A 13,515-nucleotide genomic window follows, 5' to 3' on the forward strand; every position below is an offset into this window, starting at 1 on the left:
ATTGCTCCTATATCAACTGTCAATCTCCCTTAGTATTTTATATGTTTTATCATGTCTGCTCTATTCCTTCTTTCAGGCGTAGTGAGGTCCAGCTCCCTGAGTCTTTCTTAATTCATAGCTCAGTTCCCTAACGTCAGGAACGAGACTTGTTGCATATTTTTGGACTTTCTCTAATTTTGTTTTGTGTTTTTGTAGGTAGGGGTTCCATGCTGGGACAACATACTCAATAACAGGTCTGACACTAAATGTATACAGCGCTCGGAAGGGATCTTTGTCCAAGCTGGTGAAGGATAACGGAACGTTTGCCAGTATGGCATATGCTGCCCTCGTTATCCTGTTGATGTGTGTCTCTGCTGTTGGATCTCCAGTTATGTCCATTCCTAAATCTTTCTCATTTTCAGAAGTTTGAAGTTGCCTTCCCTTCATCCTGTACTATATTTAAGACCTTCTTGCGTCAATTCCTTTCCTCAAAACCTTGCATGTGTCAGGGTTAGCGTCTAGTAGCCATTTCTCAGACCATCTCTGGAGATTGACTAGTTCATCTTGTACAGTACTGAAGTCTTCCTCGGTTCTGACTCGCCTCATTAGCTTAGCATCACCAGCAAACATAGATAACTTTTCTGTCCATGTCCAAGTGGTTGGACACCATTCCTTCCCCCGTCCCATCCCAAATCCTTATCCTGACTATGGAAAATACTGGAGGGCCAGGTCCCAAATCTACTCAGTAAAATAACAACGTACTGGAGTGAACGATATGGAAGAAAATGCAGAATAGAACCAGTGAAGAGCAGAGGTGCCATAGGCACAATCAGAGAACACTGTATGAACATCAGAGGTCCAAGTACTATATAGTCTCGATGACTTAGCACTCTCTCCTTATAGTTCCTTTCCCTTTTCTGTTAGATTGTTGACATATATTAGGGAGAGGTTGGGCCCTAATAACGACCCTTGAAGTATTCCACTTATTACTTCTCTTCATTCTGATAGTTCTCCTCTTACTATGACTCTTTGCCTTCTTCCTGAAAGGTTCTCTTACACCCACTTATACTCCAGCCTCTAGTTCCAGCTGGCATGGCAGTCGCTTCTCACGAACTGTTTCAAAAGCTTTCTGGCAATTCAGGAAAAATGCAGTGTGCCCATCCCTCTCTATTTTGGTTGATTGTTGTCATCATGTTATAGAACTCCCTCCCCTCTACTCTTCCTCCCTCCCTCCCTCTCGATACTCTCCCCACCCCCCTCCCTCCTGATACTCTCCCCGCCCCCCTCCCTCCCAGCAGCCCTCCCCACCCCCTCCATCCCACCTCCTCCCCACCGCCTTTCCTCCCAGCTATTTCTCCCCACTCGATCATTTTTGTATGAGAGGAGAACCCAATTTGGTGCAATAGTAGCCAATTACTGGTGTATGCCGACCCGTTCACCATTACAGTGTAATTGGCCGCACTCCCCCTCCCACTCTCACAAAATCTGCCCATTTCCTCTAGACTCAACAACGATATATTCCCTTTGTTGTGATTTGTTCCTTGTCAAGTGAAGTGGTGAACACTTGTAGTGGTGAACACTTGTAGTGGTGAACACTTGTAGTGGTGAACACTTGTAGTGGTGAACACTTGTAGTGGTGAACACTTGTAGTGATGAACACTTGTAGTGATGAACACTTGTAGTGGTGAACACTTGTGGTGGTGAACACTTGTAGTGGTGAACACTTGTAGTGGTGAACACTTGTAGTGGTGAACACTTGTAGTGGTGAACACTTGTAGTGGTGAACACTTGTAGTGGAGGGTGGAGGGAGGGCGAGGGTAGAGGGAGGGCGGGAGTGGAGGGTGGAGTCCGGCGAGGGTGGAGGGTGGAGGGAGGGCGAGGGTGGAGGGTGGAAGGAGGGCGAGGGTGGAGGGTGGGCGAGGGTGGAGAGTGGAGGGTGGAGGGTGGGCGAGGGTGGAGGGTAAACTTTTATTAGGTTCGGCGTGCCGTCCGTCCCGCCACTGAGGTTAATTGTCCAGAATGGTATTTTGGACGATTTCTATCCCTATTTTGGTGGATATTTGTGAGTGTGGGAGAGTTTGTGGTGGTATTGACAGCTCCGAGTTATTGCTTGCGTCTGTCCCCGCCAGGGTGGGGGTGGGGGGCGCTGAGGGGCGGCTCACTACGGCTAAAGACGGGTGTGATGCATGGTTTGTTGATGTTGTGGGGGCTGGGGAGGGGGTGGGGGCGGGGAGGGGGGGGGGTGGGGGCACATGTAGGGTGGGGGGCCAGGATGGGGAGGGGGTGTAGGGTGGGGGGAGGGGGTAGGGTGGAGCACATGTAGGGTGGGGGGCTAGGCTGGGGAGGGGGTGTAGGGCAGGGGGGAGGGAGGGGGTAGAGCATATGTAGGGTGGGGGGGCCTCCTGACAGGGGAAGTGACCACCAGGTTCCACACCCGCACACGTGCAGGTGTGGAACCTTTCCTGTTAATCCTCACAAGTTATTCTTGACCTGTCTGCGGTGTCCAGGATGTTCTCCCCCCCCTCCCTCCCTTCCCCCTCTCACTCACCCCATCCCATCTCCCCCTACTCTCCTCCTCCCCATCTCCCCCCTACTCCCCCTAACCCTTCTTCCTGCCTGGCCTGGTATCTGGACTAGACTCATACTTCCATTTATTCGTATGTAAGGAGTATCCGGCTGCTCCCGGGTCTCTTCCCCCACTCTATACCCTATCTCTCCCCCCCCACTTTGTCACCCTTCCTCCCTCCCCTCCCCTCGTCCTCCCCCTCTTCTAGTAATGGGAGTCACTTAAACATACACTAGGGGGAGTCACCTCAATATACACTAGGGGAAGTCACCTCAACATACACTAGGGGGAGTCACCTCAACATACACTAAGGGGGAGTCACCTCAACATACACTAAGGGGGGGGGGGGGTCACCTCAACATACACTAGGGGAAGTCACCTCAACATACACTAGGGGGAGTCACCTCAACATACACTAGGGGGGGGTCACCTCAACATACACTAGGGGAGGGGGTCACCTCAACATACACTAGGGGGGGGGGGTCACCTCAACATACACTAGGGGGGGTAACCTCAACATACACTAAGGGGGGGTCACCTCAACATACACTAGGGGAGGGGGTCACCTCAACATACACTAGGGGGGGGGGGTAACCTCAACATACACTAAGGGGGGGGTCACCTCAACATACACTAGGGGAGGGGGTCACCTCAACATACACTAGGGGGGGGTCACCTCAACATACACTAGGGGGGGGAGTCACCTCAACATACACTAGGGGAGGGGGGTCACCTCAACATACACTAGGGGGGGGGTCACCTCAACATACACTAGGGGGGATGTCACCTCAACATACACTAGGGGGGGGTCACCTCAACATACACTAGGGGGGGAGTCACCTCAACATACACTAGGGGGGGGTCACCTCAACATACACTAGGGGGGGAGTCACCTCAACATACACTAGGGGGGGTCACCTCAACATACACTAGGGGGGGGGGTCACCTCAACATACACTAGGGGGGTCACCTCAACATACACTAGGGGGGGTCACCTCAACATACACTAGGGGGGGGAGTCACCTCAACATACACTAGGGGGGGGGTCACCTCAACATACACTAGGGGGGGTCACCTCAACATACACTAGGGGGGGAGTCACCTCAACATACACTAGGGGGGGGTCACCTCAACATACACTAGGGGGGGAGTCACCTCAACATACACTAGGGGAGGGGGGTCACCTCAACATACACTAGGGGGGGGTCACCTCAACATACACTAGGGGGGGGGTCACCTCAACATACACTAGGGGGGGGTCACCTCAACATACACTAGGGGGGGAGTCACCTCAACATACACTAGGGGAGGGGGTCACCTCAACATACACTAGGGGAGGGGGTCACAACATACACTAGGGGGGGGTCACCTCAACATACACTAGGGGGGGTCACCTCAACATACACTAGGGGAGGGGGGTCACCTCAACATACACTAGGGGGGGGTCACCTCAACATACACTAGGGGGGGATGTCACCTCAACATACACTAGGGGAGGGGAGGCACAATGGTGGACGTGTTGCTGCTCAACAACCTGGCCCTCTCCCACCGTTTAACTTTCCCATCACCGCCCCTCTCCCCTCCCCCACCCCTTCCACTCCCCCCCCCCCCCTCTCCTCCTCGCCCTTACACCCAGCACTCCCCCGCCCCTGCACCCTCCTCCTCCCCCTCACAGACAGGTGACGGAGTAACAGTAATTAATGGTCGACCACGCGCTGATGAAGACGGACGCGACAAACTTTCACACCGACCCGGCCCGTAGTCGTGTTGTGAGGGGGGAGGGGGGGACACAGAGGAAGGGGGACACGGAGGGAGGGGGTGGAAGTGGGGGCGAGGCGATGGGAAGCACTGGCAGGGGGAGACAGTGGGCAACAGGGGGGTAGACACAGAGGGGTGTGAAGATAGAGAAGGTAAGTGTAGCGTACAACTACACCAAGTACACCCCCGTGCAACACACCAACACACTAACCAGTTAGATGATGTGGTGTTGCGGACGTTAGAGTAACACTGACGAGGAATCTCAGCCAGGTGCCTCTTCCGTCCCCGTGTAAGGCTCGGGGTGTAGCCTCAGGCTCACTTGGCCTCGTATAAATCACGTCAGCCAATTAGTAAAGATATAAAACTCTACGGTAAACTAACCACCAGTTTACTTAGCAAACTGAACACGTAACAAAAGCTATTTACAAGTAGATGAGAGTTAATAAGGATTGGCACTTCTCACTGAAGCTAAGTTAAGCAGGTGAGGCTTAAGAAACACCAAATTTAACATCATAGGTACACTTGGGTTAAACTAGATCTTGTAAAGATAACTAGTCACGAGCTTAGTTTACATAAAGCTTAGTAACACTGGAACACTAGTGTTGTTAAAATGCATCTAAGATAACGTTGTTAAGACATGATCAATGTGACTCAAAACTTTAAAGTCTCTAATGACTATCAATATCAAAGTCTCTCCAGACTCCACAATGGTAAAGTATGTAGTATTGTGGGCAGCTTAAAGTCACTAGACCTGAACAAACCTAAAAGTCTCTGCGACTCACTAAACTTCCTCAAGGATTGGCTAAGTCAGTAATCACTGAAATAAGTTAAAGTCCCAAATAGTTTGGTAAAAGTCTAAGCTCCCACCCATTAAGTCCCTGGTCACACAGACACTGGAAGCCACAAGTCCATTAATGTGATGAGCTGATAATATAATAATGACACGATCTACAATACATCTATATTCTACAGCACTGTGAGAGGTCACGTCTCAGAGTCAACCCGTCCTCATAAAAAAGGGCAAAGTCTATTCCATGCGCCCGCCAAACCCGCTGTTTATGAGTGAAAAACGGTTTACACACGACTTTATAACTGATGGCGTCCGAACACTTTCGGAACAAATGCTTCGCTGGCGAGTTTTGTTCTAACCACAACTTTGTAAATGCTTCACCCACGTACTACAAATACAAATAATCGCCAATGGAACCTAAACACCTAACCTAACAAATGTCTAAATATGCACAATATGCTAAAATAAAATACTAATAATTTATAATTGAGAAACTTCCTATTTTGAATGAAGATCATGTTAAAATTTATGAATGTCTTTGGGGTCGACCGCTGGATAGAATGGACTTGCTCTGAGGACGGGTTGGTCAGAATAGCGAGGCGTCACCAGTGGAGTCCCACAGGGATCAGTCCTTGGACCCATCCTGTTACTGATATATGTAAACAATCTCCCAGAGGAAATAGACTCGTTCCTCTCAATGTTTACTGATGATGCACAAATTATAAGGAGGATTAAGACCGAAGAAGATAGCAAGAGGCTACAAGATGACCCAGACAGATTACACACGTGGAGACATTAGAAAGAACTATTTCAGTGTCAGAGTAGTTAATAAATGGAATGCATTAGAAGTGATGTCGTGGAGGCTGACTAAATACCGAGTCTCAAGTGTAGATATGATAAGAGCCCAGTAAGCTTAGGAACCTGTACACCAGTTGACAGTTAAAAGGCGGGACCAAAGAGCTAGAGTTCAACCCCCGCAAGCACAACTAGGTGAGTACAAACACACATACATTGCTCTCAGACCACATGGCAACACCCACACCAGATGAACGACTCTAGTATGTTGAGATAAAGTTAACTTTGCGATACTCTCTCTCTCTCTCTCGCTCGCTCTTTCGCTCTCTCTCTCTCTCTCTCTCTCTCTCTCTCTCTCTCTCTCTCTCTCTCTCTCTCTCTCTCGCTCGCTCTTTCGCTCTCTCTCTCTCTCTCTCTCTCTCTCTCTCTCTCTCTCTCTCTCTCTCTCTCTCTCTCTCTCTCTCTCTCTCTCTCTCTCTCTCTTTCGCTCTCTCTCTCTCTCTCTCTCTAGCTCTCTCTCTCTCTCTCTCTCTTTCTCTTTCTCTCTCTCTCTCTCTAGCTCTCTCTCTCTCTCTCTCTCTCTCTCTCTCTCTCTCTCTCTCTTTCGCTCTCTCTCTCTCTCTCTTTCGCTCTCTCTCTCTCTCTCTCTTTCGCTCTCTCTCTCTCTCTCTCTAGCTCTCTCTCCCTCTCTCCACTGGGAGGTCTACTTCCATCATCTGGGTGGATATTATTGAGGCAAATGGAATTATCACAAGTGGTTGGGGACTTGGTACACCTGCCTGAGACTGACTTGTTACACACCATTGTGGTAGTGTAGACACGTGGACACCACTGTGGTAGTGTAGACACGTGGACACCATTGTGGTAGTGTAGACACGTGGACACCACTGTGGTAGTGTAGACACGTGGACACCACTGTGGTAGTGTAGACACGTGGACACCATTGTGGTAGTGTAGACACGTGGACACCATTGTGGTAGTGTAGACACGTGGACACCATTGTGGTAGTGTAGACACGTGGACACCACTGTGGTAGTGTAGACACGTGGACACCATTGTGGTAGTGTAGACACGTGGACACCACTGTGGTAGTGTAGACACGTGGACACCATTGTGGTAGTGTAGACACGTGGACACCATTGTGGTAGTGTAGACACGTGGACACCATTGTGGTAGTGTAGACACGTGGACACCATTGTGGTAGTGTAGACACGTGGACACCATTGTGGTAGTGTAGACACGTGGACACCATTGTGGTAGTGTAGACACGTGGACACCACTGTGGTAGTGTAGACACGTGGACACCATTGTGGTAGTGTAGACACGTGGACACCATTGTGGTAGTGTAGACACGTGGACACCATTGTGGTAGTGTAGACACGTGGACACCACTGTGGTAGTGTAGACACGTGGACACCACTGTGGTAGTGTAGACACGTGGACACCATTGTGGTAGTGTAGACACGTGGACACCATTGTGGTAGTGTAGACACGTGGACACCATTGTGGTAGTGTAGACACGTGGACACCATTGTGGTAGTGTAGACACGTGGACACCATTGTGGTAGTGTAGACACGTGGACACCATTGTGGTAGTGTAGACACGTGGACACCATTGTGGTAGTGTAGACACGTGGACACCACTGTAGTTTGGGTGGTTATTTAGATAACAATATTGTTTGTTATTTAGACGGCACTGTAGCGTGACTGGTGACCTTCACCGTAGGCGTCCTACACAATTTACTAGGGACTGTGCTTGTAGGACTGTGACGTAGAGCCACACACTTCACACGAGCCGCTAGAACAAACAGCTTAAGAGATCACCCAGCACAGGGAGCTGACCCAGGGTGAGAGTCCCTACACCTCCCGCCAGGGGGCCAGGAAGGTCATCATGTTGTCCCTTGAAGACAACATGTTGTCACTATGTTGTCCCCCCCCCTCACCCCTCACCATCCCCCTCACCCCTCACCCTCACCCCCCCCCTCACCCTCACCCCTACCTCCCATTGGCTCTCACCACCAGGTGAGTGACTCTTGATTACTGACACTAATTGTTGCTACAGATATTACCTGTGTCTGTGTGTTTACTATTTGTACCTGAGGGGTCGAGCTGCTAGCTCTTGGACCCCGCCTCTCTAACCCTCGGGTCTCAAATGTACTGACTCTCGACGTAATTTTGTCTATCATATCTACTACGTGTATTTGCCGGTGTATAGTGTAACATTAACACCTGCCACAGGTGTATAGTGTAACATTAACACCTGCCACAGGTGTATAGTGTAACATTAACACCTGCCACAGGTGTATAGTGTAACATTAACACCTGCCACAGGTGTATAGTGTAACATTAACACCTGCCACAGGTGTATAGTGTAACACAACACCTGCCACAGGTGTATAGTGTAACATTAACACCTGCCACAGGTGTATAGTGTAACATTAACACCTGCCACAGGTGTATAGTGTAACACCAACACCTGCCACAGGTGTATAGTGTAACACAACACCTGCCACAGGTGTATAGTGTAACACCAACACCTGCCACAGGTGTATAGTGTAACACCAACACCTGCCACAGGTGTATAGTGTAACACCAACACCTGCCACAGGTGTATAGTGTAACACCAACACCTGCCACAGGTGTACAGTGTAACACCAACACCTGCCACAGGTGTATAGTGTAACACCAACACCTGCCACAGGTGTACAGTGTAACACCAACACCTGCCACAGGTGTATAGTGTAACACCAACACCTGCCACAGGTGTATAGTGTAACACCAACACCTGCCACAGGTGTACAGTGTAACACCAACACCTGCCACAGGTGTACAGTGTAACACCAACACCTGCCACAGGTGTATAGTGTAACACCAACACCTGCCACAGGTGTATAGTGTAACACCAACACCTGCCACAGGTGTATAGTGTAACACCAACACCTGCCACAGGTGTATAGTGTAACACCAACACCTGCCACAGGTGTATAGTGTAACATTAACACCTGCCACAGGTGTATAGTGTAACACAACACCTGCCACAGGTGTATAGTGTAACACCAACACCTGCCACAGGTGTATAGTGTAACATTAACACCTGCCACAGGTGTATAGTGTAACACCAACACCTGCCACAGGTGTATAGTGTAACACCAACACCTGCCACAGGTGTATAGTTAACACCAACACCTGCCACAGGTGTATAGTGTAACATTAACACCTGCCACAGGTGTATAGTGTAACACCAACACCTGCCACAGGTGTATAGTGTAACATTAACACCTGCCACAGGTGTATAGTGTAACACCAACACCTACCACAGGTGTATAGTGTAACACCAACACCTGCCACAGGTGTATAGTGTAACACCAACACCTGCCTCAGGTGTACAGTGTAACACAACACCTGCCACAGGTGTATAGTGTAACACCAACACCTGCCACAGGTGTATAGTTAACACCAACACCTGCCACAGGTGTATAGTGTAACATTAACACCTGCCACAGGTGTATAGTGTAACACCAACACCTGCCACAGGTGTATAGTGTAACACCAACACCTGCCACAGGTGTATAGTGTAACACCAACACCTGCCACAGGTGTATAGTGTAACACAACACCTGCCACAGGTGTATAGTGTAACACCAACACCTGCCACAGGTGTATAGTGTAACACAACACCTGCCACAGGTGTATAGTGTAACACAACACCTGCCACAGGTGTATAGTGTAACACCAACACCTGCCACAGGTGTATAGTGTAACACAACACCTGCCACAGGTGTATAGTGTAACACCAACACCTGCCACAGGTGTATAGTGTAACACCAACACCTGCCACAGGTGTATAGTGTAACACAACACCTGCCACAGGTGTATAGTGTAACACCAACACCTGCCACAGGTGTATAGTGTAACACCAACACCTGCCACAGGTGTATAGTGTAACACAACACCTGCCACAGGTGTATAGTGTAACACCAACACCTGCCACAGGTGTATAGTGTAACATTAACACCTGCCACAGGTGTATAGTGTAACACCAACACCTGCCACAGGTGTATAGTGTAACACCAACACCTGCCACAGGTGTATAGTGTAACACCAACACCTGCCACAGGTGTATAGTGTAACACCAACACCTGCCACAGGTGTATAGTGTAACACCAACACCTGCCACAGGTGTATAGTGTAACACCAACACCTGCCACAGGTGTATAGTGTAACATTAACACCTGCCACAGGTGTATAGTGTAACATTAACACCTGCCACAGGTGTATAGTGTAACATTAACACCTGCCACAGGTGTATAGTGTAACATTAACACCTGCCACAGGTGTATAGTGTAACACCAACACCTGCCACAGGTGTATAGTGTAACACAGCACAACTCACAAACACTACAAGCCTCACGCGCCAACAGTGCGACTCGTCTATAGCAGAAATGTCATGCAAATAAAAGGTCTGAAATTGTGAAAAAAGAACACCCTTTTATTGCATTTGGGAGGCAGACTTAACAGCTGGGACACCTGGTGACAGGTGGAGCAGCAGCTGGGACACCTGGTGACAGGTGGAGCAGCAGCTGGGACACCTGGTGACAGGTGGAGCAGCAGCTGGGACACCTGGTGACAGGTGGGACAGCAGCTGGGACACCTGGTGACAGGTGGGACAGCAGCTGGGACACCTGTAACAGGTGGGACAGCAGCTGGGACACCTGTAACAGGTGGGACAGCAGCTGGGACAACACAGGGAGTGTGAGGAGGGGCGGGATGCTGGAGTAATCAGATCAAAGCGGCCCCTAAGAAGCCGTATCGATTAGTGGGATAATTGTTGCAAGTTAGTGATCATCAGCAGGCGCTCACAGCCTGATGGATCACTTGTGGCCTCCGTGTGTGGGGGCGAGGGTGAGGGTGGGGGTGGGGGAGGGGGCGAGGGGGGTGTAGGAGAGGGGGAGCTCAGGGAGATGAGAGGAAGTGGGGATGAAATCCAGTGTGGTGAAGTGTATGTGTTATTGAAGATGTATACGCAGCACCACCACACCCACAGCACCACCACCACCACACACCACCACACCACCACCACCACACACACCACTACTATCAGAGCACCACCACCACACCACCACCACAGCACCACCACACACCACCACACCACACACCACCACACCACACAACCACAGAACCACCACCACAGAACCAGCACCACCACCACACCACACCACCACACACCACCACACCACACCACCACACACCACCACACAGCACCACCACAGAACCACCACCACAGAACCAGCACCACCACCACACCACACCACCACACACCACCACACACCACCACACACCACCACACACCACCACACACCACCACACACCACCACCACACCACCACACACCACCACACACCACCACACACCACCACAGCACCACCACCACACCACCACACACCACCACAGCACCACCACACACCACCACACACCACCACCACACCACCACACACCACCACACACCACCACAGCACCACCACACACCATCACACACCACCACACACCACCACACCACACCACCACACCATCACCACACTCATATCCGGCGAACATTCAATAGCAACATGGGCAGTATTCTTATAGAGAGAAGGCAATAAAAACTGGAGACCAAACACTCCAGTCTCAGGAGCCAGCGGTCCGCCCGCTGAAAAACCCGCCCCCACCGACCTTAGTGTTTGGCCGCACTCCGGCAAGTGGCTGATTGTTGTGGGCGGTGAGGGCGCTGCTGGGGCTCTGCTGAGGGCGGTGAGGCTCTGCTGAGGGCGGTGAGGCTCTGGTGAGGGGCTGCTGAGGGCGGTGAGGCCCTGTTGTGGGCGGTGAGGCGCTGCTGAGGGCGGTGAGGCGCTGCTGAGGCTCTGGTGAGGGCGGTGAGGCTCTGCTGAGGGCGGTGAGGCTCTGGTGAGGGGCTGCTGAGGGCGGTGAGGCCCTGTTGTGGGCGGTGAGGCGCTGCTGAGGGAGGTGAGGCGCTGCTGAGGCTCTGGTGAGGGCGGTGAGGCGCTGCTAAGGGCAGTGAGGCTCTGGTGAGGGGCTGCTGAGGGCGGTGAGGCCCTGTTGTGGGCGGTGAGGGCGGTACTGAGGCCCTGGTGAGGGCGGTGAGGCCCTGGTAAGGGCGGTGAGGCCCTGGTGAGGGCGGTGAGGCCCTGGTAAGGGCGGTGAGGCCCTGGTGAGGGCGGTGAGGCGCTGCTGAGGCTCTGGTGAGGGCGGTGAGGCGCTGCTGAGGGCAGTGAGGCTCTGGTGAGGGGCTGCTGAGGGCGGTGAGGCCCTGTTGTGGGCGGTGAGGGCGGTACTGAGGCCCTGGTGAGGGCGGTGAGGCCCTGGTGAGGGCGGTGAGGCCCTGGTGAGGGCGGTGAGGCCCTGGTGAGGGCGGTGAGGCGCTGCTGAGGCTCTGGTGAGGGCGGTGAGGCGCTGCTGAGGGCGGTGAGGCTCTGGTGAGGGGCTGCTGAGGGCGGTGAGGCCCTGTTGTGGGCGGTGAGGCGCTGCTGAGGGCGGTGAGGCGCTGCTGAGGGCGGTGAGGGCGGGTGTGTGGTGGAGGAGCCATCAGAGACACCCGGGTGGAACGGTTGCTGTGCTTCTCATTAGCTCGGGGTCATCAGTGGCTTCCACTCCCGTTAATGGTGGAGTGTCTTATAACACTCTAGTTTACTGTGTTCTCTCTCCCCCCTCCCTTCATCTCTTTCTCGCTCTCTCTCTCTCTCCATCCTTCATCTCTCTCTCTCTCTCACTCTCTCTCTCTCTCTCTCTCTCTCTCTCTCCTCCCCCTTCATCTCTCTCTCTCTCTCTCTCTCTCTCTCTCTCTCTCTTTCTCTCTCTCAAGAAACACATCAACAAACTAGAGCACAAGCAAAGACAAGCTACGAAGTGGTTTCAGGGCAGAAAAACAAAAGTCACGAGAAGCGGCTAGAGGCTAGCAGCTAGAGGCTAGCAGCTAGAGGCTAGCGGCTAGAGGCTAGCAGCTAGAGGCTAGCAGCTAGAGGCTAGCAGCTAGAGGCTAGCAGCTAGAGGCTAGCAGCTAGAGGCTAGAGGCTAGCAGCTAGAGGCTAGCGGCTAGAGGCTAGCAGCTAGAGGCTAGCAGCTAGAGGCTAGAGGCTAGCAGCTAGCCTCAACTAATACAATGGTGAAGGTTGATCCAGTGGACTATGATGACTATAACTGACACAACTCACGTCTGGAGGGAACCAATAATCTCCTTCCGGGTAAACTAATTTCTTGTCCAATCACTTGACGGATTCTTTGAGCATGCATGGGGGGAAGTGTGGACAACCCCGGCTTGTGTCTCGGAGAAGCTGCAGGACCCGTGTGAGGGCAGTAGCACTCCCGGTTACAATTCTTTGTACCGTGTCGTGGCGCAATTGACTAAGGCGCGTCTGGGATTATCCTGGACGTAAGTTCGAACCCTCACCAGGGCCCTTGTGGATTTGTTCAGTGTGTGGTCCCTGAGACCTTGACAGTGTGGCCTTGACGAGTGCTAGTGTGGCCCGGCTGGCCTTGACGAGTGCTAGTGTGGCCCAACTGGCCTTGACGAGTGCTAGTGTGGCCCAACTGGCCTTGACGAGTGCTAGTGTGGCCCGGCTGGCCTTGACGAGTGC

General features: G+C 52.0%; 2 protein-coding genes across 3 annotated transcripts in view; both read right to left on the minus strand.

Moving 5' to 3' along the window:
• LOC123762020 (lachesin) overlaps positions 1 to 13,515 on the minus strand; it is a 205,750-nt gene that overhangs the window by 170,912 nt on the left and 21,323 nt on the right. The window lies entirely within an intron of this gene.
• On the minus strand, positions 11,598 to 12,467 carry LOC123761970 (uncharacterized). The gene has a single exon (XM_045748132.1). It carries the CDS (start codon positions 12,465 to 12,467, stop codon positions 11,598 to 11,600), a length of 870 nt encoding a protein of 289 aa, XP_045604088.1.

The sequence above is a fragment of the Procambarus clarkii genome, chromosome 34, assembly GCF_040958095.1.
Source record: "Procambarus clarkii isolate CNS0578487 chromosome 34, FALCON_Pclarkii_2.0, whole genome shotgun sequence".
In the NCBI taxonomy this organism is placed as follows: Eukaryota; Metazoa; Arthropoda; class Malacostraca; order Decapoda; family Cambaridae; genus Procambarus; species Procambarus clarkii.